The sequence below is a fragment of the Oncorhynchus mykiss genome, chromosome 6 (assembly GCF_057628025.1).
Source record: "Oncorhynchus mykiss isolate SJ-2025 chromosome 6, ASM5762802v1, whole genome shotgun sequence".
Classification (NCBI taxonomy): domain Eukaryota; kingdom Metazoa; phylum Chordata; class Actinopteri; order Salmoniformes; family Salmonidae; genus Oncorhynchus; species Oncorhynchus mykiss.
In genome coordinates, this window is record NC_143027.1 from 16,750,854 (window position 1) to 16,770,088 (window position 19,235).

At 42.2% G+C, this 19,235-nt stretch overlaps 1 protein-coding gene across 3 annotated transcripts in view; it reads left to right on the forward strand.

Moving 5' to 3' along the window:
* The window catches only part of fibcd1a (fibrinogen C domain containing 1a), a 108,648-nt gene that overhangs the window by 59,494 nt on the left and 29,919 nt on the right, over positions 1-19,235 (forward strand). For all 3 annotated transcript variants that reach the window (XM_036979470.2, XM_090237064.1, XM_090237065.1), the window contains one exon: positions 15,547-15,643. In XM_036979470.2, coding sequence (XP_036835365.1) covers positions 15,547-15,643 — 97 coding nt within the window. The remainder of the gene's footprint in view (positions 1-15,546; positions 15,644-19,235) is intronic.

Below are 19,235 nucleotides of genomic sequence, written 5' to 3' on the forward strand. Positions count from 1 at the left end.
CACATTTAAAATACACAGTATATATTTTTAAATGTAATGGTATTTAAAAAATACCTTTCAAACAGTACATTTATATTTTCCAACTGGCTATACATTTGGGTGAGTTTTTTTCTCGCCTGAGTAGCCTCGTTTCAGTGCCAGAAATAAAATTAAACCATCTAATGTTCAGCGAAATAACAACACAATGTCAAATACATGTAGCCTAGTCAAATAATTACCATCCAATCACATGAACCATTACTCTCTCGCGGAAAACCTTCACTCTTGCACAGACATTTAGAAACAAATCATGACCTTTGATAAATAAGCCATGGGAGTTTTTTGAGCGAGAATAAAGACAACTTTCGAGTAGTAAGACATGTATACAAGCAACAGATACCATTAATAAGACGGGGCTATAAGCGTCTTATATGGTGAGCTACCGAGTGGCTAGGACAGGCAAGTCCCATACTATTGTGGAGGACTTAATTCTTCCTGCTGCCGCGGATATGGCTGGGACAATGCTGGGGGGAAAAGGCCAAAAAGACTATGCAGACAATGCCTTCATCAAACATAACTGTTTCACGACGCATCAGTGACATGGCAGGAGATGTTTTGAAACAATTACTGCTTCTTATACAAGCCAGTAAATTATATGTGTTACATCTGGATGAGTCAACAGACATGGCGGGCCTGGCACAGTTCCTGGTATTTGTCCGTTACGTTTGTGGGAGGTCAATTAACCAGTTGCGGCGAGCAAACCCGGATCCGGGATCCTATTTATAGACCTAAGCTCATTACCATAACGCAACGTTAACTATTCATGAAAATCGCAAATGAAATGAAATAAATATGCTAGCTCTCAAGCTTAGCCTTTTGTTAACAACACTGTCATCTCAGATTTTCAAAATATGCTTCTCAACCATAGGAAAACAATCATTTGTGTAACAGTAGCTAGCTAGCGTAGCATTTAGCGTTAGCATTAGCGTTAGCATTTAGCAGGCAACATTTTCACAAAAACCAGAAAAGCATTCAAATAAAATAATTTACCTTTGAAGAACTTCAGATGTTTTCAATGAGGAGACTCTGTTAGATAGCAAATGTTCAGTTTTTCCTGAAAGATTATTTGTTTAGGAGAAATCGCTCCGTTTGGTGCGTCACGTTTGGCTACCAAAAAAAAACGAAAATCCAGTCATCAATACGCCAAACTTTTTTCCAAATGAACTCCATAATATCGACTGAAACATGGCAAACGTTGTTTAGAACCAATCCTCAAGGTGTTTTTCACATATCTCTTCGATGATATATCCTTCGTGGAAGAGTGCTTTCTGTCCTGAATCCCAGGAGAAAATGCCCGCAACTGAAGATTACGCACCAATTTAGACAAAGGACACCGGGCGGACCCCTGGAAAATGTAGTCTCTTATGGCCAATCTTCCAATGATATGCCTACAAATACGTCACAATGCTGCAGACATCTTGAAGAAACGACAGAAAGCGCAGGCTCGTTCCTGCTGCATTCACAGCCATATAAGGAGACATTGGAAAACAGAGCTTCAGAAATTCTGCTCATTTCCTGTTTGAATTTTCATCTTGGTTTCGCCTGTAGCATGAGTTCTGTGGCACTCACAGATAATATCTTTGCAGTTTTGGAAACGTTAGACTGTAAGCTGTCAATTATATGCATAGTCGAGCATCTTTTCGTGACAAAATATTGCGCTTAAAACGGGCACGTTTTTTTATCCAATAATGAAATAGCGCCCCCATAGATTCAACAGGTTAAGGAAGACATCCTCATCTGCAAACCACTGGAAACCAGGACAGCATGAGAGGATATTTTTTAAGTACTGGACAGCTTTGTGACATCAAATGGACTTTGGTGGTCAAGATGTGGTGGTATCTGTACTGATGGTCTAAAAGCCATGACTGGGAGACATAGTGGAGTGGGATCGCGTGTGCAAGCAGTTGCTCCCGACGCCACTTGGGTACACTGCAGCATCCACCGAGAGGCTCTTGCTGCCAAAGGAATGCCTGACAGCTTGAAAGACATTTTGAACACTACAGTGAAAACACTTCCGGCAGGGCAATCAAACAAGCTAAGCGTCAGTATAGAGACAAAGTAGAGTCGCAATTCAACAGCTCATAAACGAGAGGTAAGTGGCAGGGTCTACAGTTAATCACGGACTACAAAGAAAAACCAGCCCCGCTGCGGACCTCGATGTCTTGCTCCCAGACAAATTAAACAACTTCTTTGCTTGCTTTGAGGACAATACAGTGCCACTGACACGGCCCGCTACCAAAACCTGCAGGCTCTTCTTCACTGCAGCCAACATGAGTAAAACATTTAAACGTGTTAATCCTCGCAATGCTGCAGGCCGAGACGGCATCCCCAGCCGCGTCCTCAGAGCATGCGCAGACCAGCTGGCTGGTGTGTTTATGGACATATTCAATCAATCCTTATCCCAGTCAGCTGTTCCCACATACTTCAAGAGGGCCACCATTGTTCCTGTTCCCAAGAAAGCTAAGGTAACTGAGCTAAATGACTACCGCCCCGTAGCACTCATTTCCGTCATCATGAAGTGCTTTGAGAGACTAGTCAAGGACCATATCACCTCCACCCTACCTGACACCCTAGACCCACTCCAATTTGCTTACCGCCCCAATAGGTCCACAGACAACGCAATCGCAATCACACTGCACACTGCCCTAACCCATCTGGACAAGGAATACCTATGTAAGAATGCTGTTCATCGACTACAGCTCAGCATTTAACACCATAGTACCCTCCAAATTCGTCATTAAGCTCGAGACCCTGGGTCTTGACCCCGCCCTGTGCAACTGGGTCCTGGACTTCCTGACGGGCCGCCTCCAGGTGGTGAGGGTAGGTAACAACATCTCCACTACGCTGATCCTCAACACTGGGGCTCCACAAGGGTGCGTTCTCAGCCCCCTACCTGTTCACCCATGACTGCGTGGCCATGCACGCCTCCAACTCAATCATTAAGTTTGCAGACGACACTACAGTGGTCAGCTTGATTACCAACAACGACGAGATGGCCTACAGGGAGGAGGGGAGGGCACGCGTAGTGTGGTGTCAGGAAAATAACCTCACACTCAATGTCAACAAAACAAAGGAGACGATCGTAGACTTCAGGAAACAGCAGATGGAGCAGCTCCCTATCCACATCGACGGGACAGTAGTGGAGAAGGTGGGAAGTTTTAAGTTCCTCGGCGTACACATTACAGACAAACTGAGATGGTCCAACCTACACAGACAGCATGGTAAAGAAGGTGCAGCAGCGCCTCTTCAACCTCAGGAGGCTGAAGAAATTTGGCTTGTCACCAAAAACACTCACAAACTTTTACAGATGCACAATCGAGAGCATCCTGTCGGACTGTATCACTGCCTGGTACGGCAACTGCTCCGCCCACAACCGCAAGGCTCTCCAGAGGGTAGTGAGGTCTGCACAACGCATCACCGAGGGCAAACTACCCCTGCCCTCCAGGACACCTATGCCACCCGATGTCACAGGAAGGCTATAAAGATCATCAAGGACAACAACCACCCGAGCCACTGCTTGTTCACCCCGCTATCATCCAGAAGGCGAGGTCAGTACAAATGCATCAAAGCTGGGACCGAGAGACTGAAAAACAGCTTCTATCTCAAGGCCATCAGACTGTTAAACAGCCATCACTAACATTGAGGGGCTGCTGCCAACATACTGACTCAACTCTAGCCACTTTAATAATGCAATAATTGATGTAATAAATGTATCACTAGCCACTTTAAACAATGCCACTTTATATAATGTTTACATACCCTACATTACTCATCTCATATGTACCTGTATATACTGTACTCTATACCATCTACTGCATCTTGCCTATGCCGTTCGGCCATCACTCATTCACATATTTTTATGTACATATTCTTATTCATTCCTTTACACTTGTGTGTATAAGGTAGTTGTTGTGAAATTGTTAGGTTAGATTACTTCTTAGATATTACTGCATGGTCGGAACTGGAAGCACAAGCATTTCGCTACACTGGCATTAACATCTGCTAACCATGTGTATGTGACAAATAACATTTGATTTGATTTGTTTAACTTTTCTAAAGCAAGGCCTCTGAACTCTGACATTTTCTGCATTATGCTATGATATGGGCAGTGACCGTGTAACGCTTTTACAACATACAGAAGTGCGCTGGTTATCAAGGGGCAAAGTATTTACACATTTTTTTTTAATTGAGAGATGAGCTTAAAGTTTTCTTTACTGACCATCATTTTCACTTGTCTGACCAACTGCATGATGACGAGTTTCTCACAAGACTGGCCGATCTGGGTGATGTTTTTTCTCGCCTGAATGATCTGAATCTAGGATTACAGGGACTCTCCACAACTATATTCAATGTGTGGGACAAAATTGAGGCTATGATTAAGAAGTTGGAGATATTTTCTGTCTGCATTAAGAAGGACAACACATAGGTCTTTCCATCATTGTATGATTTTTTGTGTGCACATGAACTCAAGCTTCCGGACAATGTCAAATGTGATATAGCGAATCACCTGAGTGAGCTGGGTGCGCAATTACCCAGGTACTTCCCCGAAACGGATGACACAAACAACTGGATTCGTTATCCCTTTCATGCCCTGCCTCCAGCCCACTTACCGATATCTGAACAAGAGAGCCTCACCAAAATTGCAAAAAGCTGGCCTCCCGGGTGGCGCAGTGGTCTAAGGCACTGCATCACAGTGTTAGCTGTGCCACCAGAGACTCTGGGTTCGAGCCGGCCGTGACCAGAAGGTCCATGGGGCGACACACACTAGCGTCGTCCGGGTTAGGAAGGGTTTGGCTGGTAGGGATATCTCATTGCGCACTAGCTACTCCTGTGGTGGGCCGGGCGCAAGTGCACGCTGACCAGGTCGCTAGGTGTATGGTGTTTCCTGCGACACACTGGTGTGGCTGGTTTCCCGGTTGGACATGTATTGTGTCAAGAAGCAGTGCGGCTTGGTTGGGTTGTGTTTCGGAAGACGCATGGCTTTCGAACTTCGCCTCTCCCGAGTCTGTACGGGAGTTGCAGCGATGAGACAAGACAGTAACTACTACCAATTGGGGAGAAAAAGGGGGGAAAATGATCAAATAAAATAAAAAATAGTTGTAGGCTATTGCTTCAAATGCTTTTGCTTCTAACTTCAATATGCTCTTTAAATAAATATGACCTACACCCCTTTTATCAGCACATTACTTAACACTAGTGAGACTCACATCGCCTACAGTAGGCCTACAGTATATCGAAAAATATGACGTGACTCTCCACCAATAATTACATATAAAGAATTGGAGGATTCTAAATTCAAACCAAAAGCCGCCTCATCGATCTCCCGGTGGCGGCCGCCACGGATATCTGTAGCAACGTATTTTGCATTGGGATGCGGTGACAGCTGCTCTTCTGGGGAGGTCCCATCCACAATGTATCAAAATACTTGGTGTTGGTAAAGGTATATTATAATACTGTACATGGTGACCAGGTCAGGATAACCAAACCATTTCTTTATTAAAGACTACCAGAATTAATGTTGGTACTTATTTATTTTGATCCAAAGCCATGAATTAATAAGTCACTAAGCCTTGTGTAGGTGCCGGGCTATATGACTGTGCCATCAACTTGATAATATATAACGATATTTTGGAGGTTATTTAGTTTTTTTTAAATGTAAGTGAGCGATTTTAATCTGAATAAAGGCCCAAATAATATTTGTAAAGGCCAAAACATTTATTTCTGTTTTTAGAGGGAGAGAAATGCAGGACCAATTGTGCACCGCCCTGTGGGACTCCCAATCACGGTCGGATGTGATACATAATAATACTTTTTGTTGTATTATTTGCTTTCTCTTTTCCGGTGTACTAAACTATAATTGCAACCAATCACGGGCGGTTGTGATACAGCCAACCTAACTGAAGAAATACAATTGACGATAGAATTCTCCACCTACCCTCCTTCTAGGCAAGTCTATTGTCCAGCTACCTGCTAACAGCCGTAATGGCCCTGGGCTAGGTCCGTCTTCTGTGCTCGGCACTGCGGGCCCATCCCGTGCCCCCTGCCCTCGTGCCTTGAACCTTGCGCGCTTTCTGTGGATACAGCTGGAGAACTGCAAGGCAATCCCATTGTGTGCAACTCGGGAGCCGTGACCAATATATATTGTCCTGCTATTAACAGGGTTAATAATATATATGTGAGAATATCCAAGGGGCATTTACATAATTCTAAATTAATAGTAATAATAATAATAATCGCTTTGTTTAAAAAATAACAATATTTTGGAGATTATTATATATTTTTTTTCAAATAACCTAAAATTAGCGAGAAAAAGGCCATTCTTGAACATTGTTACTAATTTGTAAATAAAGCCAGTCTGTTATTTATTTCAGTTTAGAGGGAGAGAAACCAGACCCATCTCATGGGTCTCCCAGTTGAGGACAGCACAGGTATTGAACCAGTATCTGTAGCAACACAACTTGCACTGCTATGCAGTGTCTTAGACGTTGCACCACTCAGGCGCTGTACAACATGACCGGTCGGGAGTGGCCTACACTACTACAGTAAGAGCAAAATAATCCTAACAAAATAGAAGAATAAAAACCTTAGTGTAACAACAGTGTTAGTAAGTAATACTGAAGTCATGCACAATTATCAGTTTCTATTTAGGTTTATGTAGCCCATTCATTGTCAGTTAGAGACACAGTAGGACCCAAAAGCATAACCAGTGCTCTAAATCCCCCTTGCGCTGGTCCGGAGCAATGAAGATATGACGCAGGGTACCGTACTAAAACACAAATTACCTCTAAGTACCACAGCTTAATCGCAAAACTTTTAGTGGAGCAGCCAATGTTGCTACAGTGCCTTGCGAAACTATTCGGCCCCCTTGAACTTTGCGACCTTTTGCCACATTTCAGGCTTCAAACATAAAGATATAAAACTGTATTTTTTTGTGAAGAATCAACAACAAGTGGGACACAATCATGAAGTGGAAGAACATTTATTGGATATTTCAATTTTTTTTAACAAATCAAAAACTGAAAAATTGGGTGTGCAAAATTATTCAGCCCCCTTAAGTTAATACTTTGTAGCGCCACCTTTTGCTGCGATTACAGCTGTAAGTCGCTTGGGGTATGTCTCTATCAGTTTTGCACATCGAGAGACTGACATTTTTTCCCATTCCTCCTTGCAAAACAGCTCGAGCTCAGTGAGGTTGGATGGAGAGCATTTGTGAACAGCGGTTTTCAGTTCTTTCCACAGATTCTCGATTGGATTCAGGTCTGGACTTTGACTTGGCCATTCTAACACCTGGATATGTTTATTTTTGAACCATTCCATTGTAGATTTTGCTTTATGTTTTGGATCATTGTCTTGTTGGAAGACAAATCTCCGTCCCAGTCTCAAGTCTTTTGCAGACTCCATCAGGTTTTCTTCCAGAATGGTCCTGTATTTGGCTCCATCCATCTTCCCATCAATTTTAACCATCTTCCCTGTCCCTGCTGAAGAAAAGCAGGCCCAAACCATGATGCTGCCACCACCATGTTTGACAGTGGGGATGGTGTGTTCAGGGTGATGAGCCGTGTTGCTTTTACGCCAAACATAACGTTTTGCATTGTTGCCAAAAAGTTCAATTTTGGTTTCATCTGACCAGAGCACCTTCTTCCACATGTTTGGTGTGTCTCCCAGGTGGCTTGTGGCAAACTTTAAACAACACTTTTTATGGATATCTTTAAGAAATGGCTTTCTTCTTGCCACTCTTCCATAATGGCCAGATTTGTGCAATATACGACTGATTGTTGTCCTATGACCAGAGTCTACCACCTCAGCTGTAGATCTCTGCAGTTCATCCAGAGTGATCATGGGCCTCTTGGCTGCATCTCTGATCAGTCTTCTCCTTGTATGAGCTGAAAGTTTAGAGGGATGGCCAGGTCTTGGTAGATTTGCAGTGGTCTGATACTCCTTCCATTTCAATATTATCGCTTGCACAGTGCTCCTTGGGATGTTTAAAGCTTTTAGAAATATTTTTGTATCCAAATCCGGCTTTAAACTTCTTCACAACAGTATCTGACCTGCCTGGTGTGTTCCTTGTTCTTCATGATGCTCTCTACGCTTTTGACGGACCTCTGAGACTATCACAGTGCAGGTGCATTTATACGGAGACTTGATTACACACAGGTGGATTGTACTTATCATCATTAGTCATTTAGGTCAACATTGGATCATTCAGAGATTCTCACTGAACTTCTGGAGAGAGTTTGCTGCACTGAAAGTAAAGGGGCTGAATAATTTTGCACGCCCAATTTTTCAGTTTTTGATTTGTTAAAAAAGTTTGAAATATCCAATAAATGTCGTTCCACTTCATGATTGTGTCCCACTTGTTGTTGATTCTTCACAAAAAAAAATACAGTTTTATATCTTTATGTTTGAAGCCTGAAATGTGGCAAAAGGTCGCAAAGTTCAAGGGGGCCGAATACTTTCGCAAGGCACTGTACCTAACATTAGTTGGCTACTAATACATCAAACTTGCCAGGCAGTATTATTAACTATCTGCTATCTAACTAACTAACCAATGTTTATTGACCTGATTATTCACATCATTCTTAGCTAAGTGATATATTCATTGTGTGTTTGAATCGACATTGTTCATTCTGGCTATCTACTCCGATTTCAGAGCACTCTCGCACAGAATAACTGATTCATTTACGAATGCTCAACACATGTTGAATATGGCCGGTGTCAGTAAAAGTCGGTGAATAAAAGCCTAATTAAATTGTTGCCAGCAGCACAGTTACAGTCACCAACACTCTAGATAACATGAAAACAGCCTAACAAGCTCTGCTAGGGCGAGTAAAATGGTCAGAGTGAGGTGTTCTCTCAGTCTCATTTGTGTCTGGAAGTAGCTAGCCAACGTTAGCCAGTTAGCTTGGGTGCTTGACTGCCATTCTACTCATTCGCCAGTGTCCAGCGTGAACGGATAATCTGACAACGCTCTCGATTTACCAATGACCAGAGCGCACTCTGGCACTCCAGATTGAATTTACGAACACAACCGAAATCGTAAAATCTTTAGCTAGTCAATTTTTATGCTAACAAGCTAGCAAGAGGTTGCATAGCAACAGCATCAACTTCCGGGAGACAGGTGAAGCTCTAGTACGCTCAACTGAAATGATACAGTTCGTTTACAGTTTACTAAAATGAACTAATAGTATATACTGTTGTATGTAGTATATTCAAACACCCATACTCATTAAGTATGTAGTATACGGTATTGTAACAACCCTGAGTTTATTAGCGCAGATATCGACTCTGCCACACGAGCATGCTTTTGCGGCACAGTCGATAGCACGAAGGTCGAGGGTTCGAGACCTGCTCCCTGCTGTTTCATTACATTGGTGTAAGAAGTGATCGGACCTTGCATCCACGACAGTGCGTGTGCTTGGCATGTGAGCGCGTTCCTATAAGACGTTGAGTCGCAAGCTAGCGCGAGGACGCACTCTTTGAAAGGAGGGAGTAATGCAACGACCCTGGGTTTATAAGCACGGATATCGACTCTGCCGCTCGAGCATACTTTTGCGGCACAGTCGATAGCGTGCTGGATTTCGGGCTAGAAGGTTGAGGGTTTGAGACCTGCTCCCTGCCTGTTTCATTACACTATGTTAGTATGGGTATTCGAACACAGCTCAGGTTTGTATGCGGCATTATTAACTCAATGATATACTGTATATTGTTTTTTTTACGTTGTTTAAAACTGATATGTGACACGTATTAATGCCAAAATAACATGCAAAACAGACAAGCCCCCCCACCAAAAAATGTGGGGCTCAAAACAGCCCTGAATGACGGGTTGCCACTGGTAACAGTAGTGGTATTAGTAGTCGTAGCAGTAGTAGTAGTCTAAGTAACAGTAGTTGTGTTAGTAATAGGCATGGTAGCAGTATTCTTTGTAACAGTAGTTGTATTAATTGTAGTAGCAGTACTCTTAGTAACAGTAGTTGTGTTAGTAATAGGCATAGTAGCAGTAGTCTTAGTAACAGTAGTTGTGTTAGTAGTAGGCGTTGTATTAGTAGTTGTAGTAGCAGTACTCTTAGTAACAGTAGTTGTGTTAGTAGTAGGCGTTGTATTAGTAGTTGTAGTAGCAGTAATCTTAGTAACAGTAGTTGTGTTAGTAATAGGCATGGTAGCAGTATTCTTTGTAACAGTAGTTGTATTAATTGTAGTAGCAGTACTCTTAGTAACAGTAGTTGTGTTAGTAATAGGCATAGTCGCAGTAGTCTTAGTAACAGTAGTTGTGTTAGTAATAGGCATAGTAGCAGTAGTCTTAGTAACAGTAGTTGTGTTAGTAATAGGCATAGTAGCAGTAGTCTTAGTAACAGTAGTTGTGTTAGTAATAGGCATAGTAGCAGTAGTCTTAGTAACAGTAGTTGTGTTAGTAGTAGGCGTTGTATTAGTAGTTGTAGTAGCAGTACTCTTAGTAACAGTAGTTGTGTTAGTAATAGACATAGTAGAAGTAGTCTTAGTAACAATAGTATTAGTAGTAGGCATAGTAGCAGTAGTCTTAGTAACAATAGTTGTGTTAGTAATAGACATAGTAGCAGTAGTCTTAGTAACAATAGTATTAGTAGTAGGCATAGTAGCAGTAGTCTTAGTAACAGTAGTTGTGTTAGTAATAGACATAGTAGCAGTAGTCTTAGTAACAATAGTATTAGTAGTAGGCATAGTAGCAGTAGTCTTAGTAACAGTAGTTGTGTTAGTAATAGACATAGTAGCAGTAGTCTTAGTAACAATAGTATTAGTAGTAGGCATAGTAGCAGTAGTCTTAGTAACAGTAGTTGTGTTAGTAATAGACATAGTAGCAGTAGTCTTAGTAACAGTAGTTGTATTAGTAGTAGGGATAGTAGCAGTAGTCTTAGTAACAGTAGTTGTGTTAGTAGTAATAGTAGCAATAGTAGTAGCAGTAGTCTATTAGTAGTAGGCATAGTAGCAGTAGTCTTAGTAACAGCAGTTTATTAGTAAAAGGCATAATAGTCGTAGTCTTAGTAACAGTAGTTGTATTAGTAGTAGTAGCCTTATTCTTAGTATCAGTAGTATTAGTAGTAGGCATAGTAGCAGTAGTCTTAGTAACAGTAGTTGTATTAGTAGTAGTAGCCTTATTCTTAGTATCAGTAGTATTAGTAGTAGGCATAGTAGCAGTAGTCTTAGTAACAGTAGTTGTATTAGTAATAGGCATAGTAGCAGTAGTCATAGTATCAGTTGTCTTAGTAACAGTAGTATTAGTAGTAGGCATAGTATCAGTTGTCTTAGTAACAGTAGTTGTGTTAGTAATAGTCATAGTATCAGTTGTCTTAGTAACAGTAGTATTAGTAGTAGGCATAGTATCAGTTGTCTTAGTAACAGCAGTTTATTAGTAAAAGGCATAATAGTAGTAGTCTTAGTAACAATAGTTGTATTAGTAATAGGCAGTAGTTGTAGTATTAGCAGTCGTAGTAGTATTAGCAGTCGTTTAGGTCAGTGCAGCAGCTTCAGGAGAACGGCTAAGTCCACTGTCTCAGTTGATTGACAGCTCTGGGGGAGTACAGTACGTTATCAAATCCTCACCTCGGCGCCGTGTGGTGTCTAATATTCCCTGCCAGATTGACAAGAAGAGGGCATGTTTGTTGGCATTGTAAAGGCCTCTCCTTTTACAAACCAGAAGATTGGCACGCTATTCTACTCTGCCAGTATTGGCTGCTCCAAGAGTCTTCCTGGGAATATTCCAATGACATGTTTTGATTCTTGTGTTTTTGCACTGTGTGGTTTTGTTTGAGAAGTATGAATTCAGGCTTTCAACAGCTGAGCCAGCTGAGCCCTACAACACACCAAGTACACACCGCAGAAACTCAAGCCACAGACTTTCTAATGTCTCATGCTGGTGCATTAGGGTAATATGAAACTAGCTTTTAATAATCATTCTGAGTGCCGAGATTTGTGCCAAGGAGAAATATTATGTTTTGAGACATAATAAAAGGATGACAGAACAAAACAATATCTATCAGATGCGATTGTAATTTTTTTGTTTTATAAACATTTATGCAGTATTTTCCTCCGAGTTGAATGAAACATATTCCTAAAGTGATTCATCTGGAACTTCTTATGTTATGAAAATCAACAAAGTGACATTCCATCATGACTTAAATATTCACCATCATTCTCAGGTCCCCTTTAATCTCTCCTAAAGTACACTGTATCTCTCATCTTTTTCCAAATACAAACGTTTTGTAAGTGATTAGGAGTAGCCTAGTCCTATACTGTATGTACTGTAGCCAGCTCTTCCATCGTTGCCCAACATCATTTCTATTTACCTATGTATACCCAGAACATTAGTAGGCATGTTTTGAGAACGTTAAAATGGCAAGCTTTCCCAGAACTTTTGAGGTTTCCATGGATGTTCCCATGACATGACTATGACGTTATCTCTATGAACATACATACGGATAACACATTCCAGAAACCATTGTTGCATGTCCTTCTACTAATGTTTATTCAATTAAGTTTTCATTTTAAAAATATTAATGGGATGTTGTCATTAGCTGGAAACCTAATTGGGCACGCAATGGAACGCTGTATAACTTTGTTGGAATGCTCTCTGTTTGCTGGGATGATGGGCCTACTAGACCATAGGAAAGTTACATTTGAATCCACAAGAGATTATCCACCACTGCCTCATGTCCATGGCAGCTCTACCATCCCAACATGCTGTTAATGAAGAGCTAAACTATGGGAGTCTGGAGTTCTCAACACATTCTGAGCAGAGCAGACCACACAAACACACCAGACAGATTGAGAGCGACGACTGGCGATGGAATCAGTAGCCCTTTCTATGGCAAACGTCTAGTCATATTTCAGTCTTCCGTAATGTATATAAAGTGTAATATTGGGATGCAAATTCAAAATGTAATACATTTTAACTCTACATCTGACATGGTACAGGTGTCTTCTTTTTTTAAGCCCATAACCATGTGTGTGAGGTGTATACATTTGTTTCAAATTAGATTTGTTTGACTACAAAGAAACACTCCGTGTGACCCTGATTCAGCCCACTGCAGTAAAAGGTTAAGCTCTTCTCACATACACAGGACACATTGTTCAAGTGATTATGTGAACTAATACCATATTGTGGAATGTGTAAGAAGACCATGCCTCTTCCGATGCTGTGCCTGTCAGACAAAGTGTGTCATCTCTTTTTCTCCAAGATGCTGTCATCTAGCATGGCGCTTTACTGTGAATGACTGAATGACTGCTCTGTATTGGGGGCTGGCAAAGAGATTCATTGGAACAGGTGAAATTGCTTTCGGGACTCACTCTTTACGGCGAGGCACAACAAACAGACACATCAGAGACAGGGGAGGGAGCGAGGAGTACACCCGCCCCTTTGGATTTTATGACACAATAACATATTTCTTTTTAGTGTTTACCCAGCATGTGGGGCTTTCGAGTCAGCGCTTTTCTCAGCAACGTTATTACAAGTGCCCCGTAGCTATACCCATCAATCATCCCCCAATTTCCCATCTCACTATCTCTCCCAACGCCCAGGACTGTGTCAGCCAGCCTGATGTGCCAGCCCGGTTTCTTTATGCCGTCTGAACACCCCTTCATTTGAAGCCAGCATCAGGCCCTCTGATGGGAATATTCATATCCCAGCTCATCAAATATTTATTAAAACATGAGAATTTGCCTTTATTTTAATCACCTGGTTTACACAAGGTGCCGTGGTGATTGGGACAGATTAAGCATTGAGAGGTGGCTAGTTGAGCATTTCCACAGATTAGAGTGAATAAGTCAAATGTATTGGGTTTCGTGGTGGGTTGGAGCGGGGGTAGGAGGAGAGAACAGATATATTCTCAGTGAGGCCTCTACATATTAATTTTGAATGTAGCCCGAAGCACCTGCCCAGAATGTTGGCATCCTTTATTGAGAGAATTAGGGTGTTTTCACAAATCTCATGACCAAGGTCAGCGCTCTTCAAAGTGTGCATGCTGCTACATGATTAAACACATCAAATGACATTGACCTAGCCATTAGCGCATTGAGCCAGTAACCAAAAGGTTGCTGGTTCAAAGAGCCGACAGGGTGAAAAACCTGTCGATGTGCCCTTGAGCAAGGCACTTAACCCTAATTTGCTATAGGGGCACTGTACTACTATGCCTGACCCTGTAAAACAACATATTTCACTGCACCTATCATACTGCTATGACTGACCCTGTAAAACAACACATTTCACTGCACCTATCATACTGCTATGACTGACCCTGTAAAACAACACATTTCACTGCACCTATCATACTGCCATGGCTGACCCTGTAAAACAACACATTTCACTGCACCTATCATACTACTATGGCTGACCCTGTAAAACAACACATTTCACTGCACCTATCCTGTGTACGGTATGTGACAGTAAAACATATGAATATTAAGAGGAATAGATGTATAGTTAGTCATTAGGCGCCACATGCTTTAAAAGAGCCTTACCTTTAGTAACATTGATTACTTGAGCTTCTCCAATGGATCACTGATGACTGGGCTAGAGATGGGAATGCTATGAGGAATTTTTAGCAAAGTACTCGGAGGAATAACGCTCCGACTGTATCACTATCATAATTACATTTCACATGGACGGGTCCTCTGTCACAACGTATTTGTTTTTCAGTCAACGTGTGTGTGGCCTCTCTCCTGGCTGTGGCTCCTGGGGTTGGTGGTGTGGAACATGTGAGAGAGAGAGGGGGGGGGGGGGCTCATTTACATTGATGGCGACCCTTGCCTCCGCTGGCATTTTCATCGGCCATTGATCCAGTGCCTGACTGATTAATCGTCTATAAAGGGATCAGGAGTCAATTAGTGTCTCAAGCTCACTTCTAATTCCAGCCATGCATCAGCATCCTAGCAGCCTTACCAGGGACCACACAGTTTACACAGACTTTCTGGAGCTATTCACATTGTCAGGCATCCCAATATTGTGCCGTTTGAATGTTAAAATGTTTGTTTTCTCTTGATTTCAAAAGGACCGTTGCATACCAACGACAAAGACCAACCTCTCAGAGGAAAGAGCATTGTTTTATGTTTGCTATGGGTTTTCGTAGCTTTCAGCATTTTTAAGAAAGCAAAATGAATTAAAGGATGATCGGAAACTTGTGACAGATGGTGTTTTGGTCTTGTTTCTAATGCCAATCGAGCACAGTGTCTGAGACATTTAGGAGAAAGATATGTTGACATGATATGGCATTTCCAATGGTATTTTCACTAAATGGGGCTGGCAAACCAACCATTCAAATTCATATTCCCTAGGCACCCAACAGAAGAAAACAGACTGAAACAGGTAGGGACTACTTGAGCTCGTCCAATAAGATAATTTTCTGTTTCAATTTCATATGGTGTACACTAATTATTACAACCCTGGATTAGGTTGCATTTGGGCATTCGTATTCACACAACAATATCCTGAAATGTTGTCATGGTAATAATATGGGGTGTTTCTTATGTTCTTCCTCCCAGGTCATTCAGCGCAGAGAGGACGGCGCAGTGAACTTCTTCCGAGCATGGGACGCATACCGCGACGGCTTCGGCAAGATCACAGGGGAGCACTGGCTTGGTGAGCACTGATAAACAGGACCAGTACCATGTATGACTCCCTCCATTGGTTCGATAACGCTTCACGTTCTTGTCACATTTCCAAAGTCTGCCCATGAAGAAAGGAGAACATTTTATTTAGGTGTGTAATACCAAAACCTCTTCCACACACTAGAACAACAATTTCAAGCAGACAAGACAGCTGAATCAAATGAACACCTACACAGAAGCTACACTGGGTTGTTGTGAAAACAGTAGGTATTTTACCTGTAACACCAGAAGCGTAGAAGCACAGAGTTACACTAAGCAGCTCCATCCTCTCAGGTTTCATTCATGAGTAGGAGTGTCTCACGCTCTGTAGAAGTTACACATCTGGTGTAGCAAACAACTTGGTCTTTTGCTTTAGCTGAGGATCTACAGGGAAGCCCAAAGGGACCAGCTGAGAGCAATTGCATGTTTGTGTGTGTGCGTGTGTGTGTGTGTGAAGATATAAAGATGTTGAGTAGCTCTTTTCCTTGTGGCATTTAATACTGGGTGTTGCTACCTCACCAAAAAGAAATCTGCATACGGTGTTTATATGTTTCATTTCTCAAGTTGCCTCTTTGGGACACTGACGCTTCAGGGGCATAATTGAGTTTGTTTCCTCTTGTACATTCCACCTATCAGGCTCTGGTCAAAAGTAGTGCACTATATAGTGAATAAGGGTGCCATTTGGGGATTGGACACGGTGAGGCCCCCCGTTTGGCCCCAGCTCGTCCTCACTGTTTCTCCTCTTTGTGGCCTGAAGTATGTGAATACAAGATTGTGTAGGTGGAGTGTAGTGTGTGCTTGCATGGGTGCTTGTGTGTTTTTTGTTTGCCCTCAGTGAGTGAACCGGAGGCCTAATTCAGGGTTGGAGGATTGGAAATGACAGGCCTGCCACAAAGCATCAGCATGTCCAGATTGAATTCTCCAAGAGAGGAACAGGAAAGAGGAAAATTGCTACCCACCACATGTTCTGAAAGTTATTTTACCTACAGGCACAGCAGAGCACTCTTTATGTACTGTGGGAAGCATCGAGGAGGAGGGGTTCAACAGACATGACAAATGTAAAACTTGATCAATATCGTAACTTTTGAGAGCATTCACTTTACGGGCACCATCTGTTTTGATCCAGGGTTTCAGTATGGGACCTGTCAGTAAATTGTACATAGATCCCATCCCTTGGATAAAGCTTGTCCCTTATCCAAATGCCTGAGAAGACTGTGGTCACCTCCACTTGGAAGATGATCCCACCTACCACACAGACACACACACACACACACACACACACACACACACACACACACACACACACACACAACACTCACTCTCACTCTCACTCTCACTCTCACTCTCACACTCACTCTCACTCTCACTCTCACTCTCACTCTCACTCTCACACTCACTCTCACACACACACTTAACACATTATGTTGCTAAATCAAAAATATAATAAGTTTAAGTTAGCTGACTTATTACTGATGTTATCCAAATAACTGTTTATGGTCGTAGCAATATGATCCTGCAGATTCATTTCAGGAAAATACAAATTTGTCTTGCAGCATAAGAATTTGCCTGAAATATGAAACTATGTGTTATTTTGATATTGTGGAGATATGAATATTAATATTTGTATTTTTAAGTCATCAAAGGGTATGTTTGAAAATGCAATTCCATATTTTTATTTGGTAAAGCATTAGCATATTCAGTCAAAACCAACCTAGCAGAGGACTTCAGATAAGCAATCTCTTTTATCGGTCATTTTCAAATAAGGAATTTAAATTGGTGATCAAAAACTTAATACGAATATTCTCCTATAAAACTCAGAACCTTTACTCAGCATGCCAATATATGACCAGTGCCAACACATAGAGACACAAGCATGTAGACACAAACGTTAAGCTCCAGTTCCAGTGGTCTGCAAGGGTAGGAGGGATTATTGAAGATCAAGTGGGGGGGGACCTGACACAACTGCCATGACGTGATTATGACAGTCATAACATAACAACACGACACCTAACATAACTGCAGTCATTTTACCTGCCTGGCCTGTCAGCACATATTACATTCTTCTCTCCCAGTAATTCATTAATGACATGGGCCATGCCTGCCAATGCCTCCTGGCGTATTGATCACAGTCTGCATAGTAATGCCTTGTTGCTCATTAAGCACTGCATGCTGGAGAATGAGGGCCAGAGAGTGTGCTGCTAGCGATACAATCTCATCACTCTGCTCGTTTAGAAGAACACAGGTCCCAGGGACAGGCAGGGACCAAATTTCCACGAATGTCTTCATACTGAAAAATAACAGTCCATTAGAAGGTGTTTTAAGCACCTCTATTGTTAATGTATGAAGTGACATATTTCGATGAACTGGGTAGGCTACTGTTCTTGACCCAAATGTCTTTTGGGGATATGTTTTTTTGCCATAATACTCTATTTCAGCTATAGCAACTGATTAAAATGAGAAACTGTGAGGTGAGATTTTGGTCTAACAAGTGCCTTGCACCGATGAGATGAATGCATAATTAATTTGACTGCATACTTTTTGCATTAACTTAAGAAGAGGTGAGTTGCGCGCCCAGGCTCTGCGTGGGACTCTGTGGCAGGCCGGGTGCAGTGGGCGCTAACCAAGGTTGCCAGGTGCACGGTGTTTCCTCCGACACATTGGTGCGGCTGGCTTCCGGGATGCTGTGTTAAGAAGCAGTGCGGCTTGGTTGGGTTGTGTATCAGAGGACGCATGACTTTCAACCTTCGTCTCTCCCGAGCCCGTACGGGAGTTGTAGCGATGAGACCAGATAGTAGCTACTAAACATTTGGATACCACGAAATTGGGGAGAAAAAGGGGTAAAATTCAAAAAAAAAAAAAGAAGAGGTGAGTAAATAAGGATAGCCGGTTAAGTTTTCACATCCGCATGGGGTTTTCTTCCACCAATTTGAATTGCCATGATGTGGAGTATAAGGTCTGTTTTGGACTGGAATTCAAATAACTTTTTCACACTACTGAGCTAAGCCTAGCCGAGCTGTGCTGTGCTGTGCCGAGCTGTGCTGTGCTGTGCTGAGCTGTGCTGTGCTGTGCCGAGCTGTGCTGTGCTGTGCTGGCCAGGTAGCCACACTAGTTGCTGGAACTGGCTGCACAGCCACCACAGTTGCTGGAAAGGACAATGTGAAAAGAAAGCTTTGATAGCCTGAGGAACTAACAAAAAAGGGAGGGACTTACGTTCAGTAAGACACACTCATTTTCGTTTTCTGTTGCAAAACGTTTTAAAATGTTTTCCGTTGCGTGCCGTATTGAACATGACCCAGGCTAGGGAAAACAGGCTAGTGGGATGTGGCCATGACAGGTTGTTTTGTCAGGCCATTGCCCCTGTTTCACCTAATGGAATGCTGTCTCTGAAACTTCTTAATCCTTCTACAAACTCCCTGGTTTCTTTCTTTCTCGCTCACTTGTACTCTTTGTTTTCATATTAGAGTTCAATTGATTTCAATAAGCTTAGATAAGCAATTTCATAAGCCTTGGTGCATGATTCAGTCACCTTGCATCTCTTCCCATTAGAATTTGAACAACTGCGCAGAGAGTAGGATATGGAGTCT